We start from the raw sequence: 17,056 nt of genomic DNA on the forward strand, positions 1-17,056 counted from the left end.
ATGAAAATATAAATAAAACTATTTATAATTATTAAATTTCTAAACGTTGTTTTTTTATGTATTTGAACAAGGTTAAGCGTTTTTCTTTTTTTAAACTTATTTTTGACTTTATTAATAATGACTCAAGTTTCTAATATATTTTTTAAATCAAGTAAAGAGTCTTATTCTGAAAAACTATCATACTTAGATAGTATTGCTTTCTAATAACTTATTTACCAAAATTCTTGATTTGTGTTTTCTTAAATCTATATTTACTTTTCTTTTGTGCAACTTATTCAACTGAAGTAATTAAAGTTATTTTTACTTCCATCATCAGGAAACAGCAATCTTCTTTCCAAATGGCCTATTAGTTGTTTTTTTTTCCGTTTTCCTATTCAACGTTAATGTGCTTTTTTAAAAATAATAATTTGATATTTATATGTATTTTTGTGTTTTTGTGCAGAGTCCAGTCCATACTGCTCGGACAGTTCAGGTCTTCAGATTCAAACCAGCAGCCAAAGTGAGAAAACGATCCTCACTCTGAATCGACACGATAAAAATCTCAAACTAAAACTTTTATTCTGCCAGGCGTCACTTCCCCAACTGTGTTTGGCGTCAGTGGACCACCAGGGGGCACTGTGGGGTCTCCAGGTCCAAAGCGCACCAGTTCTGGAACTGGAAACACTTTGAAGGTATCAGTTTTATTTAGCTTTACTTCAACGAGGAGAAATAATCGAACAGCGTTCAGTTTCCCGTTTGCTTCCTGTAGCGATGGCTGACGAGTCCCGTCCGAAGACTGAGTCAAGGAAAAGCCGACGGACAGAAAAAGCCCACAATCAGAACCAGAAGGCGGGACAACAGGTCCGATGTGGCCACGCCCTTCCCTGGGAACTCGCAGGCGGTGCGTAAACAAACACTGAACCAGTGAAGATGGCGGCCAGCTGGCCACATTCTGCAAACTAAAGCGAAAATGTTTGTGTGCATAAAGAAGGCGAAGAAGGAGGAGGCGGGGCAAAGTGGAGGAGAGGAGGAGCCTGAAGAGGAAAGCCACACCCTTCTGCCACCGCCCATGCAAATCATCAAAGACCCCAACAACCCGGAGGTAAAAACACCAAACCATCCTGCAGGTCTCAGGAAATTCAACACAAACTGATTTCACTCACCAGCATTATTGTGTCAGAGTCGTCCCGATAATCAAGACATTCTTAGATTGTCAGAAGAAGGAAATTGGGACTAAAAATCCTGTTGCGTGAACGAGGCCTTAGAGTAATTTATGTCAATTTTTGTCCAGGCTTTGGACTCGGATCAGGGATCCAATGAGTCGGACACAGAGCAGCGAAATAAAGCACTGAGAGGACGAATGTAAGTCAAGCCCAACGGTAAATGAAACATGGCTGAACTTGAACAGCAGGTTTCACTGACGCTTTCTGTGCAGGTTTGTTGTGAACGAGATGATCCAATCAGAGAAGGACTACGTGAAGGACCTGGGAGTGATCGTCGAGGTGAGTCCTGATTCAGGTTTTCATCTCATGAAATGCTGAAAAGAAGGAACTACCTCCCCTAATGACTGCAACCTCTCAGGGCTTCATGTCCAGGCTGGAGGTCCGAGGGATTCCCGAAGACATGAGAGGCAAAGACAAGATCGTCTTCGGAAACATCCAGCAGATCTACGACTGGCACCGCGAGTCAGTCCAGAACCAGAACCATGGAACCAGCGTTTGTTCAGACAGCCTGACGCTGACTCCTCCTTTCTATTTCAGCTTCTTCCTGGTGGAGTTGGAGCGCTGCGTCCAGAACCACGACCTGCTGGCCGACCTCTTCATCAGACATGTGAGTTCTACCAACCCGGATGCAACAACACGCTACAGACAATCGCCAAGACTTTCAGGTCCAGACGATGGGATGATTGTTCTTTACCCGGAGCTTATGGACAAAGAACCCAGCTGAACTCGACTCAAATGGATTTGAGTCTGGAAACGTGGCTTCTTGTTCTTGATTTTTTGGTTTTAAAATGGATTTTGGTAAAAACATTGGCGCCTTTTAGATAATTTGATGTTTTACCAGTGCTACGCTGGTTTAGCCTGTGGATCCTGGACTTTGGTTCTGATTTACATTTGGCAACTTTAATATGAAATATTTTCTTTTATGTAATCTTGCTGGTATGTTTGAGACTTTTTGACCTTGACACTCATGTTACTTTGACATAAAAGGTCATGATTTGAGTTGGAACCAGACAGGTTTAACTTGGAGTTTTAGACGTTCAAACTTTATTTAGACTATGACTCGGACATGTTGGTAGTTACTATGGACCAGTTTTCTTGGGCTTTGACTTGATTTGACTGTTAAAAACATGAATTGAATCCTACGGGTCCTAAATGTGTCTTGGGACTCGATTTTGGAAACTTATTACAGAAATGACGCGTTTGTTATGATTTCAGACGTTTTGCTGCATATTTAGGACATGTTTAGGAAGAAAACTTTACACTGCTTCTGAACAAGCTTGCCTTTGATGCGGTCTTTGCGCAGAGTTGTTGACTTTTATTGCCTTTTTGTGGCTTACTATGAATTGTTTTGCCAACCAGGCCCTGAGCTTTTCTGAAACCACTTACTGGACTTTTAACTTCAGTTCTTAACTTAAAACAAAATGTGAAATTTGTAAGTCTACTGTATCAAAGTAAAGCAAACAGTGGTAGAGAGTTGTCTGGAAAGACCTCCAGATAATATAATGTATTAAAACATATTATTGGAGATTTTTGGTGCCTGATGCGTCGATGTATTTCTATGATGAAGTTTTTGTCTTGTTTTCCAGGAGCGCCGACTGCACATGTACATAGTTTACTGTCAGAACAAGCCAAGGTCAGAGTTCATCGTAATAGAGTACGAGACTTTCTTTGAGGTAATTAACCACATTTTTATGGTTTTATTTTCACTCCAGATTATTAGATGGTAATAAACCATTAATGTAGTTTTGTTTTGAATTGAACTAAATGTCCATTTGTAGGAGATCCAGCATGAAATCAGCTGCAGGATGTCCATCAGTGATTATCTGATCAAACCCATCCAGAGAATCACAAAGTACCAGCTGCTGCTAAAGGTACGGCCACATTGGAAACAGAACTTATAACTGTGTCAAACAAAAGGTAATCAGATGGAAATAAATACTAATTTATGAGCTTAGACACTTGGATTAGTCCATCTTTAAGACTTTAATCTGGATTAGTGATGTTGACCTGCTGGTTTAGACTTTACTTAAAGGTCTTGAATTTATTAAATTATATGTTTTGTGAAATTATGCGTTTTTCCATCTAACAGGATTTCCTGAAGTACACAACCAAAGCTGGTCTGGACTGTGAGGAGGTGGAGGTGAGTCTCTTCTGTTAATCATTGCATGATTCCTCTAAACTTATCTTCATTTAGGGCCGCAGGATTACATAACAGGGAGGGTCCTGTTTCGCCCCCTGGTGTCTGATTGGTGCATGAGTCACATTAATCACCTGGTATCGATGTGATTCATGTAGTTTAAAATGTTTTCTGATCACTGACCTGAAGGTATTTCTGTTGGTTTCTGTTTATTCTCCTCTGACCTTTAAGAAGTAATCACGTTTTTTTAATCAAGATTTGCATTCAGAACAAAGACGTGACGAAGTTTGTCAGTTTTGACGCCTGGTTTTGTCTCATCCTCAAAGATCTGATGAAGACAAAGAGGCGGCATTGTGAGGAAGATAATAAATGATTCATACAGGATGGTGAATCATCAGCCTGTGGAACATCGCTAACCTTTGCAATATTTAACATCAGTCTCTGTGTGTGTGTGTGTGTGTGTGTGTGTGTGTGTGTGTGTGTGTGTGTGTGTGTGTGTGTGTGTGTGTGTGTGTGTGTGTGTGTGTGTGTTTTGTTTGCAGAAAGCAGTGGAGCTAATGTCGCTGGTTCCTAAACGCTGCAATGACATGATGAACTTAGGACGCCTGCAGGGATACGAGGTGCTGTAGCGCCCCCTGTGGCCCAAAACTTTCTATGATTCTAAAAGATTTTGATAAATTATGTATCTGAATATACAAAATAACAAAAAAGAGCTCTGGAGATCATGTGGCTATCTGCTATCAGCTTTAATCATAAGGTGATGTTGCTGAATGTGGAGTTTTCTGAAGATTTGTATTTTTCTGCCCCCTAGTGGCAAAATATAATTAGTGCACCTTAAAAATATGCTTTGCCACAAAAAACTGTTATTGTAGATAGGAAAAGCAAGAGGAGTAAATTTCTGCCAAAGATTAAAATCAGAAGAAGGGATTTCTGTTTCAAAAGTAAAACATTTTCCACTTTTGAAAGTCAAATTTCCAAATTTTTTCTTGAATAATTCTTGAGTATTATTCACCCGAATGTATCTGGTCTTTCCTCTGACTGCACCTGCTGCTGTTCTCCAGGGGAAGCTAACGTCTCAGGGGAAGCTGCTGCAGCAGGAAACCTTCTGTGTTTGGGAGCAGGACGGCGGCGTTTTGTCCCGCAGCAAAGAGCGACGAGTCTTCCTGTTCGAGCAGATCGTCATCTTCAGCGAACCGCTGCGAAAAGGCTCCAACAACCCCGGGTACCAGTTCAAAAACAGCATCAAGGTGAGACCAGTCCCAATGGGGAGACAGGTAAACCAGTACATTACCATTGGGAGGCTTTCATGGTGCTGGTTTGTGTGGGCAGGTGACCTACCTGGCCATGCAGGAGAGCGTGGACGGAGACCCCTGTAAGTTCGTCTTGTGGTCCCGTGGGTCGGCGGAGCGCTTCACGCTGCAGGCCTCCTCCGCCAGCATCAAGATGACCTGGGTGGAGACCATCGCCACCCTGCTGGATGCCCAGAATAACTTCCTGTCAGGTGGCAACATCATTTAAATCTCACTGGACTCTGAGAACCCTGAAAAACCTTAAAGTTTCCATTTTCTACAACCGTTTTTGAATTAGTCAGTAACTTCTTGTGATCGATAGATTGTGCCAGTCGTGGAAACAGGTAAAACAGCGCACAGAACCACACCCACGGTAAACCTGCTCAGCCTGGCACTAGGGGGCGCTAGAGTGACCAACCAGCAGGCAGCCATGTTTTTGTGATAAATGTTAAAAATGACAAAAACTGAGGCCAATCAGCATAAACCTAGCTTAATATGTCCTTACTGCTACTGGTGTAGAAAAAACACAATTTAAAATCAAAGATGCTCAGTCTGGTGGGGGGAAAGTAAATCCTGTACACTGACCGGTTCTGCTCAGTGGAAACGAGACTTTAGAAATCACTTTAACCCGGTTAAAGGTCTGTGGTGGGTCCATTGCACTCCGATATGTTGATGATGTTGTTTTTTATTTGAATGTTCTGATCAAATCATCTCTAAAGTTAAACATCTCATATAATCCCAGCTCTCCAGTCTCCCATCGAGTACCAGAGAAAAGAGGCCGGGATCTCCGTGACCCGGCCGCTGTCATCAGGGCGACCACCGTCGACCCCTCCCACCCCTAACGGCCACGCCGCTCAGCCTACTCCAGACAGCGAGCAAGACGACCAGGTCTGGGTTGCTTCTGCTGCTCCGACGGTTCCCCTCAGTCAGACTGGACCTAAACCCGACTCGTCCCTGCAGGAGCTGGTTCTGGTGCTGCAGGACTTCCTGGCCGTTCGGGAAGACGAGATCACCGTGTACCGAGGAGAGAAGGTCCAGATCCTGTCATCCAATCAGCAGGGTCAGAGCCTGGTGTACCGGCCGGCCAACATCGAATCGCCCGCTGCCGAGGGATGGGTGCCACGGAGCGTGCTCAAGACAAACTGATACACACACACACACACACACTGACTGAGGTCAGAGTCTGGTTTACAGTTTACACACACACACCTGCCCCCTGCAGGCCAACAGGGTGAACAGCACCGAGGGAAACCCAAAGAGAAACTGAAGGAGGATGATGATGATCAGCTGCTGATCACAAACTCTGATTGGATCAGGACAAAAATCATATCAGAAATCAAGACAGTTATCAGTTGAGTTATGTTCACATGTGCCTTAGTTACGATTTTATTCGGATTAATGTTGAAGGATTTATTTCTGCTTTTTCTTCCCTTTAGGATGTTAGACTTTATTTACTGAACTTTCTTTCACTGATATCAATATTAAATTCCAACCAATATTTTAGCAAATTAAAATAAATTAACTCCGCAATGCTTTACTTAGAGGAAAAATCAGTTTCATTAACTTATTTCATCTTTATTCAGTTTTGGATGATATCCAAGCTCTTCTGGATTAAACCAATTTAAACTCATAATCTGGTTCTTAAGCCTCTAATTGGACTTTATCACCATAAATGAAAGGAAAAAGGAGTTCATTTGCATAATTAAGTCTTAATATCTTTAATGGTGCAGAGCTGATGTCATCGTCCTTCAGGCTCCTGGTGACAGTTCCCACACACACACACACGCACACGCACACACACACACACTCCCAGCAGCGGCTAATGTTAGCTTCTCTCCTGGTGCTTCATCTCATCCAATCAGATGCTGCCGTCAGCCTGGCAGCAGCCAATCACACTCCCTCAAACTGTTTCCTGTGGATCGGTGGAAGGAAGGCCTCACCCGGCTGGGCGGGGCTACAGGAAGCTGCCGTTGCCTGGCAACCAGTGACAGTATTTAAAAAAAAATAAAAGCCTCCAGAAGAAGGAGGCGTGAAGACCCGTCAGCCAATCAGAACTGAGCTGTCTGTGTGTCGTCATGTTTATAGTGTGTATAAAGACTGAGGACACACACACACACACACACCCTGCTACGATGAAGATTAACGACGTAATAATTATGAGATTTAGATTCTGATTTTCACCTCCGTCCAGAGGAAACGAGAGAAACTGTCATTAATATCAGTGTGTGTGTGAGAGTGTGTGTGCTTGTGACGCCGTCCTCTGTGAGTGTGTGAGAAAGAGAGAGAGAGGGAAAAAGAGTGTGTGTGTGTTTTTCCACGGAAAGTCGCGGTGTCCCGCTGTAGCGTAGCCATGACGACTCGTGTTTACGGTGACGCCATTTTTACTTCGATTACTTTTGATTTTGGAGGGTTTTTTTCTTTTTTTTTTTTTTTAGTGGACCGCCTGCAGCGACGGTTGCCTCGGCAACGGCCCGTTTGGATATTCTGATTATGCATCGCTCGTTTCTGTAAATAGACCAGAAGTCCAGAAAAGCAACTCCACACGCCGTGGACGTCATCCGTCTCTCATCTGCAGCAACCCTCCACACACACACGCCTGTCTGTCCCCGTCCCCCTGTCTGTCCCCGTCCCCATCTCTGGGTTTCTCTGGTGCCATTCTCAGACAACACCCTGGTCCTTAAGGAGCTCTGCAGGTCGCTCGGCATAAAACAAAGCGCACAGTCCTGGTTTAAGGTGGAATAGCCCGTTGTGAAGGGTTTAAGGTGGAATGCTTGGTTGATTCCAGTCTATTTTAATCCAGTTCCTGTCCCTCGTCTCATTGGTTCCTTTGCAGCTGCAGGTTATTGCCCCCCAAAACTTACAGGATACTTAACAAAGCTAATAAATTATCTTTGAATTAAATGTTAATTGCAGACAAAACAAGCAACATCTTCCATTTTTGCTGCTAAATTATTGACTAAAATGACTTATTGACTTATTCTGGTTCTTCAATCAGCAGATTGGTGCTACATGCTATTCTAGCCACTCAGTATGTCAGTGCTAGCTGCTACATGTTAGCATTAAGCTGCTATTTTACGCTAGCATAGCTCCACTCCTAGGCTAGCTCCTTTTACCAAAACTAAACAATTTTCTTTCCCAGATTTTGAAGCAGAAATGAACCCAGTGAGTCAAAAGAAGCAGCTTCCATGTTAGCGGATGTAGCTTGTGTGTCAGATTTACGGCCCTACCAGAAACACGCAAATACAAAAGTTCCCGTTCAAGACTTTATGTGTAAAAATTTAAAACGTGATTAATCGCATTAAAATTTGAATGCGTTAAAATTGATGTAATTAATGAATGGAAATTAGCGCGTTAAAGTCCTGGCCCAAACTATAACACATCAGGGTTCTCCTGGGACAGCAAGTTACTTCCCCCCTGAATCTGCAGGTTTCCTTTCTTCAAAGTTTGCTGCATTTTTCACAGAAATCACAGATTAACTTTAATAACTTCCATTTCTGGAACTTGCATTGTTGCTTTAAACACTTCCAGGTCAGGAGAAAGTTAAAGGTGCCTGGTCATCGTTTTAAAACAACCGTTAAGTATATTTCAATAATGAAACCTCAAAGTTACGTTTGTGGAAAGTAGCGTGTAATTTCACAGTAGCCTCTAAATCTTGGGAAAGTATTAACTGCTGCTGAGCATTTTAATTAACTGGAAAGGTAGAAAGTTGTAGTTTCTATTCAGTGTTACAGTGGTTTCCGTTTGATCCATCAGAGGATCTGAATACGACCTTGCTTCAGGCAGAGTTGAAATAGACTTGAAAAAGACTGACGTCTCGCCACGACCAGCTCCAGGCTGCAGTTTATCACATTCCAGCGGCTGCAACAACACCACGACTTTTATGCAACAGAAAAACTGTCAAATAAACCAACGACTCCAACAGAATCTGCTTGGATCGCACCGATAATCTACGACTTTATCACGACACGGGAAACATGAGATCAGAAAACAGTTCTTCTTCACGACGTTCTGTCAAAGCTTTTAGTTGAAATGTAAAAATTAACGACAAGAAACCAAGATTTTCAGTGACTGGTTGATGCTGTCATGTGTGATGCACTTCAATGTGGTTCAAAGCTGAGTTCAAGTTCTGTAGGAGCTGTCGTAATTATCAGTTTTACCTAAAAAAAACATGTAGCTGGAGCTAAAAAGAAAAACAAACCAATCAGAAAGTAAGCAAACAAACCGTAAACCTTTCTGATCCCACACAACCTGAACTCTGGTTTTAACGAGGAACTGAAACTAACAGTAGACGCCTGTTTGTTGCCTGTTCTGAAATAGAGAATGATTTTGTGTTTTTATGTCGGTGTCAAGACTGTTGATGCAAAAATATTAAAACAATAAGAGCCCAAACCAGACAAACGCTTTTCTCACAGCGGCTGAACTCGGAGTGCACGAAGGGCTGAGGGCGGGACGCCGCGGCCCCGAGAGAAACTGGCAACCCAACTTCTACCAATCTAACTAAACTGGTGCCAAACGTCTGTGCAGCAAAAGTATTAAAGATATAAAGAAATGGCCATGAAAGGTCAACCAGCCCCTGCAGCTTCTTCAAATCAGACAAAATTGGTGTCAATCAACTCAAAAACGTCTACGCAACAAAAAGTTTTGTTTGTGTTTGCAGACAAATGTTTTTGCTGCACAAATGTAGTCAAATCGACTGACACCAGCTTTGTTTGATTTTCTAAAAGACCTCTGGAAACTTTTTGATTTATATCTTTCAATGACAGCGGCACAAATGACAAGTCTCACTGCACAAACATTTGACAGAGGTCAGAGGTCAACCATCCCCTGCTCACATTTACAAAACAAAGATCTGGTGTCAACTCAGTTATGTTTGTGCAGCAAAAATTTCATTTATGCTGCTTTTGCTTTGAAGATATTAATGACGATCTCTGGAAACTTTTATTTACGTCTGATGACACAAACGTTTGACACGAGTTCTGTCAGATTTGAAGGAGCGTTGGCGTTCAGCGTGGCTCTGCGGCGGCGCTCTGAGGAGAGCTGGTGCACTATGAAGAGTTGAGGTGGAAACTGGTTCCGGACTGGGCCAAGGGCTCTCCAGACGGCTCCCATTAAACATTGCACAATATTAACGGTGAAGGTGGAAACGCTGCGAAGATGGATGGTAGCGCATTCTGAAGAGAGACTGGTGGAAGATAGCACATTGTGAAAGGTTAAAGGTCACGGAGAGGCCTTTAGTTTAGGGTCAGAGGTGAAAATGGGAAGCGGCGCACCGGAGGGCAAAGGGTGCTGTTTGAGACCTCGCCTTGTTGCCGCCTGGCAAACTCAACTAACCAATCAAACAGTGTTATTTGTACAGAACTAACAGCTGCTAACTGACTGCTAACAGCTCTCTGTTGTTGTTTGTAATAAACTTCATTTTTCATCCAAAGCGTCTCGACTCGAGTTGCTCTGATTGTCTGCTGTCTAAATGTTTGAAGAAACCAAAACAACAACGTCGTCTGCAAAAAGCAGAGCCGAATACGACTGAAAGAACGGGGATAAAGTTCCTCTACAGGGAAAATATCTGGAGGAATTAATATTTAACCCTAAATCAGTGTGAAAACAGTCGGAAGTGCAATCTGGTGGGAGTGATGCATGCTGGGATACGGTCTGATAGGAGCAGCTGTAAACCAATTCAACCAGTCGGGTTCAAAGCCAGACGCAGAAACATGACTTTAACCCCGAAAACGCTGGAAGGACGTAGCGCTAGTTAACCCTTTTCCAGGTCGCCATGGAAACAGGCCAGAAGGGCAATTAAGGACACCGGAGGTTTTTCACTGCAGTTTATATAATGAAGTCATCCTGATATCAGTTGGAGGCTGCTTTATAGTTTTACAGTGTTATTCCTTATTTAGATAAGAGATAACAGGCGCAGCAGGTGTGATAACGACAGCTGGACCTTTTCACTTAAAGGTCCAAATATTAATCCATCAGATTAATAATCCAGATGAAATGATCCAGAATCATTCAGTCCTGTTGGTTTTCCAGATATTTAATGGGGATTTTTCACAGTTTCTGATCATGATTGGTTAGAGAAAGTTGAGTGTTACAGTGGAAATCTGACCAAAGTCCGGTCCGGTCCAGTCCGCTTACGCAATGCGGCGCTACGAACTTCTGGAGCGGATCACGTGGACCGGAGCCTGCTTAAAGGAGGCGGGATCCACAGCGGCGCCGACCACTCTGCAGGACCGCAGCATGCAGGACATCATCGCCAGGAACGGGCTGGAGACCCCAGAGCCACTGAAGGCTGAGGTCAAAGGTCAGTGGCTCTACAACAAGCTGGGTCTGTTTGGTGAACGTGTTGAACAACAGAACCTTCTATTTATGGCTCTGGGAGCCGTTTATCCTGCTCCAGTCAGTTCTGATTGGATGAAAATATATTATAGATTTATTTGTTGATGTAAGATTTAAAGCTGCAGTTTGTAACTTTTATTAAAAATATGTTTTTTACATATTTATTAAAACTAGTATGAGAAAGATCAGTGAAAAGCTAAATCTCCATCTGAAGAAATGCACAGCTAACAACCAAAAGCAACCAATCAGAGCCAGGAGGCAGGTCTTAGCGCTGTTAATCAATCTTGGGTACGCACTGCTAAATGTGCTAATGATGGAGAAACAACTTAATGTTACAGGAAAACCGTTTATCTGCCATCATCAGTGGCTATGCTAACTAGCCTTAGCATTTATGGCAGGATCAGCCATAAATGCAGCGTAGCAGAAAGCCATTGGGAAGTGATTGGCAGCACCAAGACCCTCCTCCTGGCTCTGATTGGTTGTTTCTAGTTAGAATTGGGAGAAACAAGAGGAGATAGATTTTTTTTGTCACAAATTATCTCTCATTTTATCACAACAATTTCAATAAATATGTAAAAATCATTTTTTATATATTGCAGTTTTAATATCACACTTCATATTCATTGACAATGTTTGAAAATCCTTTTACCAACGCAGCTAAATCCTAATCAATGAGATTAGAAAAGGATTACAAGGCCATAATCTGAGATGAATTCCTCTACAGGACTGGATTTAGTAGCATGACATCACTTCCTGTTGTTTCCTGTTCAGTTTATAGCCAGAGAGAATCAAAAGTTAGTAAAAGTTATTTTCAGGTTTAGTTTGGCTGCTAAATGTTTAACACAAGATGAAGAACTTACAGCAAATTAATTACTAATGAAAACTTCTGTATTGATTTGAGATCAGATAAATAATAATGAGATAAAATCAATAGACTATTGAAATGTTGTCAACTAATCATTAAGTGGAGAATACAGATGGTAAAAAAGGTGCTGTAATGAAGCCAAAACTGAACAATAAATATAAATATTTTACATTTAAGAAAAAAACATTCTGAGTTTTAAATCTGTAGAGTTTTAATAACACTGCCTCTATGTTCATATCTACAATCACCTTTTACATCTATCAACTGAAATCCATGTTGTGTTTTATGCAATAATGTGCTTACTTATTTAAAAAATAGGATTTAATTTTTTATTTGCATTTTTGTTTTTTTAATTTTGTGTAAAATAAGCCTAAGTTAAATAAAAAATTCTAAAGTATGTGACAAATTTTTATCTGATTAGTTGTTACAAGAATCAATACTGATCAAGTCTCGATTTCAGAAAAAGTGTGATTTATATCACAGTAATAGTATATTTTCCAATTTATTGCTCCTCATTGAACAAACAGTGGAAAATATCAAACAATAAAATTTATTTTAGTTGTTCATCATTAATTTTAATTTATCAAGACAATAACTTAAAATTCTTGATAAACGCCCCGTCGGTTCCAAACACTCCAACAGTTTGTTACAAATACAGCATTTTGATGATTAATGAAAGAAGTGTTGTGTGTGTAACCTTTGACCTCCAGGGTCGGTGCCGCCGTGGCTCCAGGGCACTCTGGTGCGGAACGGACCCGGACTTTTCTCAGTGGGGAACTCCGAGTACAACCACTGGTTCGACGGCCTGTCGCTGATCCACAGCTTCACCTTCCACAACGGTCAGCAAGGGGCGCTACTGAGACCAACCAACCAATCAATCAATCAATCAATCCACCAATCAATAAATCAATCCACCAATCAATCAATCAATCAATCAATCAAGTATATTTATGTGGTTCATTTCAGCCACAAGTCAAAAGTGACAAACATTCCTTCATCATCAATACACGTTAAATTTGTTGGTCATTGTTCCAGTTCTGATGGTTCTAAAACAGCTCTTTATTCAAAGGAGTCAGTGTTTCGGCTGTTTTGCAGTTTTCTGGATGGTTGTTCCAGGTTTCAGCTTGATTTTCATTTGCTCTGCACCGTTTCAGGGGAGGTGACGTACCGGAGCAAATACCTGAAGAGCGAAACCTACAAGAGTAACACAAAGGCCGATCGGATCGTCGTGTCCGAGTTCGGCACCATGATTTACCCCGATCCCTGCAAGAACATCTTCGCCAGGTAAAAACACCAGAAACATCTATGTTGAATATGTTGATAAAACTCATTAATCTGTTAAAATATTAACAAATAGCTGTTCCTCCAGGATTTTGAGATTGTTTTTGTGGATTTTGAGATCAAAATCACAGATTTTGTGGAGCTAATTTAGAAATATTTGCAAGGACTTTTTGCAATATTTATGCTAAAGTACAATGTGAAATGTGGCTATTTATTACTTGTCGTATCAATTATAACTTGATATCAAGTAAAGCTGAGGCAGCAGTTTCTATTAAACTCAACGTTTTTGACCAATTTTGAGAAAAATTTGCAATAAAATCAGAAAAAAACTGTTGATTCTGTGAAAAACTGGATCGACTTGATGTAATGTGGAGTCTAGAGGGCCACATAAAAAGCTACAGCAGGCCAGATTTGGCCCCCGAGCCTTAAATTTGGCATACTGCGCCCATTAGATCGCCTGTTCTTGAATTAACAGACCACAGCAGAAAACTTAAAGTCTTTTCAGGTTTTCATATTTTGAGGGACGGAGAGGCTATAAATCTCTTGTAAAACTGTATTAATTATTCTAGATCATTAAAGCCAAAACTATCCTCAATTTGTTCTCTGTAAACCTCATCACCAGAACAATGACGCATTTCCGAAACATTGTCCCCAATTTCACGGACAACAACCTGATCAACATCATCCGCTACGGTCAGGATTACTACGCCTCCTCTGAGGTCAACTACATCAACCAGATCAATCCGCTGACCCTGGAGACGGTGGGCCGGGTGAGTTTATACACTTCAAAGCTCTTTGACTCGTCTCACAGGACTGACACGCCATCATATCCAGGCCAACTACAGGAACCACATCGCCCTGAACCTGGCAACCGCTCACCCTCACTACGACAAGGACGGCAACACCTTCAACATGGGAACCGCCATCATCGGCCTCGGACGGCCCAAGTACATCATCTTCAAAGTGCCAGCAAACGCCTCAGGTATGAGAGTAAACATCATCGGTTTTCTTGGCCAACATGTTCATATCAGATACAGTTAGTGGATTTATGACGCTGCAATCTAAGAGCGTGAGTCAGATGATTTGGCACTGGGACAAAATCCAGAGTCATCCAAGGTTTTAACTAGGAGCCATAAACATTAATTAGCCAAGACGTGACTGACTGCTTGTGAACTTTGATTGTATTGTTTAAAAGGATCAAAGCGTCATGACACTTTAGACCCATCATTATCATTTGGTCATCAGAAATGACCAAATACTCTGAATACTCTGTATTTTTCTGTCCGTTTCAGATAAAGACCCCAAGAAGCCGGCTCTGAGAAAGGTTCAGCAGATCTGTTCAGTCCCTTTCAGATCCACTCTGTATCCCAGTTACTTCCACAGCTTCGGCATGACGGAGAACTACATCGTGTTCGTGGAGCAACCCTTCAAACTGGACATAGTGAAACTGGCAACCGCCTACTTCAGAGGCGTCAACTGGGGGAGTTGCCTCAAATTTGATGAGAAGGACAGTGTAAGTCTTAATCAAACAGGATTAGCATGCATGAAGCACTGCGTAGCTTCGAGGGTTGACAAAGACACTTTCCTCTTTAGTTCACAACGTTTTACTGACGTAACTTCCTCGTTCCAGACGTTCTTTCACATCATCAACATAAAGACGGGAAAGGCTAAATCTCTTCGCTACCACGCTGATGCTCTGGTGGTTTTCCATCACATCAACGCCTACGAGGAGGACGACCACGTCGTGTTCGACATCATCGCCTACAAGGACAGCAACCTGTACGACATGTTCTACCTCCACAACATGACCAAGGAAACGGACAACTTCATCCAGACCAACAAGGTGTTCTCCCCACCGGTCTGCCAGAGATTCGTCCTGCCGCTGAACGTCCAGAAGGTACAACCAGGCTGAGGTCACAGCCACCGAGTCTGTTTCACTCCATGATCACCACCTGCGTGTCCTGCAGGATTCTCCCAAAGGAACCAACCTCGTGACGCTGACGGACACAACAGCGCAGGCGGTGATGCAGGACGATGGATCGATCTACTGCAAACCCGATACCATCTTTGAAGGTTTGGTGTTTCTGATGTGGAGGAGAAGCGACGCGATCCATCGGATCTAACGAGTCTGGCTGCTCTGCAGGGATGGAGCTGCCGGGGATTAACTACAACTTCAACGCCAGGAAGTACCGCTACTTCTACGGCTCCAGGCTGGAGTGGTCACCTCATCCCAACAAGGTAAAAAGGATTTCATTACAGCCATACCTTCACCTCTTCTGTACCACATAGTATTTTTAACAATTCTGTTGAGTTTTATTAAAAACAATAAAATACACACAAAAACTAAAAATGAAACCATAAAAATGCTATTAATTTTAGTAATAATGCCTGGAAACAGGATATATCGATATGCTGACGATGTGATCCTTCTTACCAAAATAATTTGCTAGTTTTTCTAAATTAATCTACCTGAATTAAGTGAAATTAACATTGGAGTGGATTGCTTGTGTATATATGATGAAAATGTTCCTGTATTTTAAATATGTTGCTCATAAAAATATTAGAAATTAGAAAATGTTTCAAAGCGTTACAAACCAGAACAACGTAGAAAACATTAAAACGGCTGAAAATAACTGGCTTAGCCTCCTAAAAACTCACCATCTGCTTGAAAACCCCCCACCAACAGATCGCGAAGGTCGACATCGTCACCAAGACGCACGTCGAGTGGCGTCAGGAGAACTGCTACCCGTCGGAGCCGGTGTTCGTCGCCTCTCCGGGCGCGGAGGAGGAAGACGATGGTGAGAGAAAACCGTGAAAACGGATCGAATCAGATTTTTATTCTCTCCGTTTCTAATCGTTTTGTTTCTGCAGGAGTCATCCTGTCGTCCGTCGTTTCCTCAGATCCAAGTGTTTCTCCGTTCCTGCTCATCCTGAACGCCAAAACGTTTGAGGAGGTCGGCCGGGCCTCCATCCCGGTTCCGGTCCACATTGACCTTCACGGACTCTTCATTCCCGCCAAATCATAAAAATAACCGCAACACTTTTGGTTTTAAAGCAGATAGTTACTATTGAAATTAAAATGAAAGGTTTTATTTTCCTTCTGATTTTATTTTGTACCCAATTCTGACTGATTTTACTGAGATAAAGCAACATCTAGAGTCGTATTTATATAAAGTGTTTACAAAGTTTTTCTAATGTTGAGATTTTATTTCTGTTAATCATCAACAGATGGATATTTATTCCTCTGTAAGTTTGGTTAAAAAAAAAAAAAATATATATATATATATATATATATATATATATATATATATATATATATATATATATTATTCACAAACCTTCACTTTTCTTGTTTCTCTTTACCATTTATTTTATTTTAAAAGTTCATTTTAGTACTCAAAATCGCCGCTTCAGTTCTGTGTAAAATATTGAGTTTGTATTAATGTTTTTATTTTGTTTTTAAATCCTGCGTTAGTTAAATATCTTCTTTTTTTTGCCATTTTTTTCTGTTGTCCATATAACATGAATATCTTAGATATTTTAAGATACATAAATTTATAAAACAGTATTTTCTGACTTCATAAACTAAATGATGTTGATCTTGAATTCTGCTTCAGCTTCACCAGTTTGTACTGGGAACCAGTAACACTCTGAACTGGACCTGGATGACCTAAACAGTGCCTGATAGAGTCCTGTCGTGTCCATTTGCCGCCAGCAGAGGGCGCTCCAACAGAGGATTTCAAACCTCTTCTACAGGGAAATACAAACAAAAGAAAACAGTTAAAACGTGAAATCATATTTTAGATGTCAGATATTCTGAGTGGAACAAAGGAAACAAACGTGAAATTAAATCACAAATTTCACTTGAAATTGAATCAAATTGTCTCTATAGTATTTACCTTTGATTCTGTATTTTCCAAATGTGGATTTTATTTATTTATGGATCATT

At 41.5% G+C, this 17,056-nt stretch overlaps 2 protein-coding genes across 2 annotated transcripts in view; both read left to right on the forward strand.

Moving 5' to 3' along the window:
• kalrnb (kalirin RhoGEF kinase b) overlaps window positions 1-10,056 on the forward strand; it is a 39,269-nt gene extending 29,213 nt beyond the window's left edge. The window contains 16 exon segments of the mRNA XM_088003843.1: window positions 443-499; window positions 568-671; window positions 749-880; window positions 968-1,081; window positions 1,271-1,341; window positions 1,415-1,481; window positions 1,561-1,664; window positions 1,740-1,809; window positions 2,789-2,875; window positions 2,981-3,073; window positions 3,292-3,342; window positions 3,882-3,959; window positions 4,401-4,586; window positions 4,669-4,840; window positions 5,371-5,516; window positions 5,589-10,056. Coding sequence (XP_087859969.1) covers window positions 443-499; window positions 568-671; window positions 749-880; window positions 968-1,081; window positions 1,271-1,341; window positions 1,415-1,481; window positions 1,561-1,664; window positions 1,740-1,809; window positions 2,789-2,875; window positions 2,981-3,073; window positions 3,292-3,342; window positions 3,882-3,959; window positions 4,401-4,586; window positions 4,669-4,840; window positions 5,371-5,516; window positions 5,589-5,774 — 1,718 coding nt within the window. The 3' untranslated portion in view covers window positions 5,775-10,056.
• A 299-nt stretch (window positions 10,057-10,355) lies between these two features.
• bco1l (beta-carotene oxygenase 1, like) lies at window positions 10,356-16,295 on the forward strand. Its single transcript, XM_015011725.2, has 11 exons — window positions 10,356-10,926; window positions 12,537-12,665; window positions 12,981-13,110; window positions 13,730-13,877; window positions 13,942-14,089; window positions 14,400-14,620; window positions 14,738-15,004; window positions 15,075-15,180; window positions 15,251-15,345; window positions 15,794-15,905; window positions 15,979-16,295. The coding sequence occupies exons 1-11, from the start codon at window positions 10,764-10,766 to the stop codon at window positions 16,131-16,133; spliced, it is 1,674 nt and encodes a 557-aa protein (XP_014867211.2). The 5' UTR covers window positions 10,356-10,763; the 3' UTR covers window positions 16,134-16,295.
• The last annotated feature ends 761 nt before the right edge of the window (window positions 16,296-17,056 follow it).

This window comes from Poecilia mexicana, unplaced genomic scaffold (assembly GCF_051168715.1).
Source record: "Poecilia mexicana isolate PSO_F unplaced genomic scaffold, ASM5116871v1 scaffold_2, whole genome shotgun sequence".
Classification (NCBI taxonomy): Eukaryota; Metazoa; Chordata; class Actinopteri; order Cyprinodontiformes; family Poeciliidae; genus Poecilia; species Poecilia mexicana.

Coding starts and splice junctions, on each gene's coding strand:
- bco1l (XM_015011725.2), top strand. CDS start 10,764: ATGCGGCGCTACGAACTTCTGGAGCGGATCACGTGGACCGGAGCCTGC. Junction 15,181..15,250: donor ACCCGATACCATCTTTGAAG/GTTTGGTGTTTC, acceptor GCTGCTCTGCAG/GGATGGAGCTGCCGGGGATT. Junction 15,906..15,978: donor CGCGGAGGAGGAAGACGATG/GTGAGAGAAAAC, acceptor TTGTTTCTGCAG/GAGTCATCCTGTCGTCCGTC.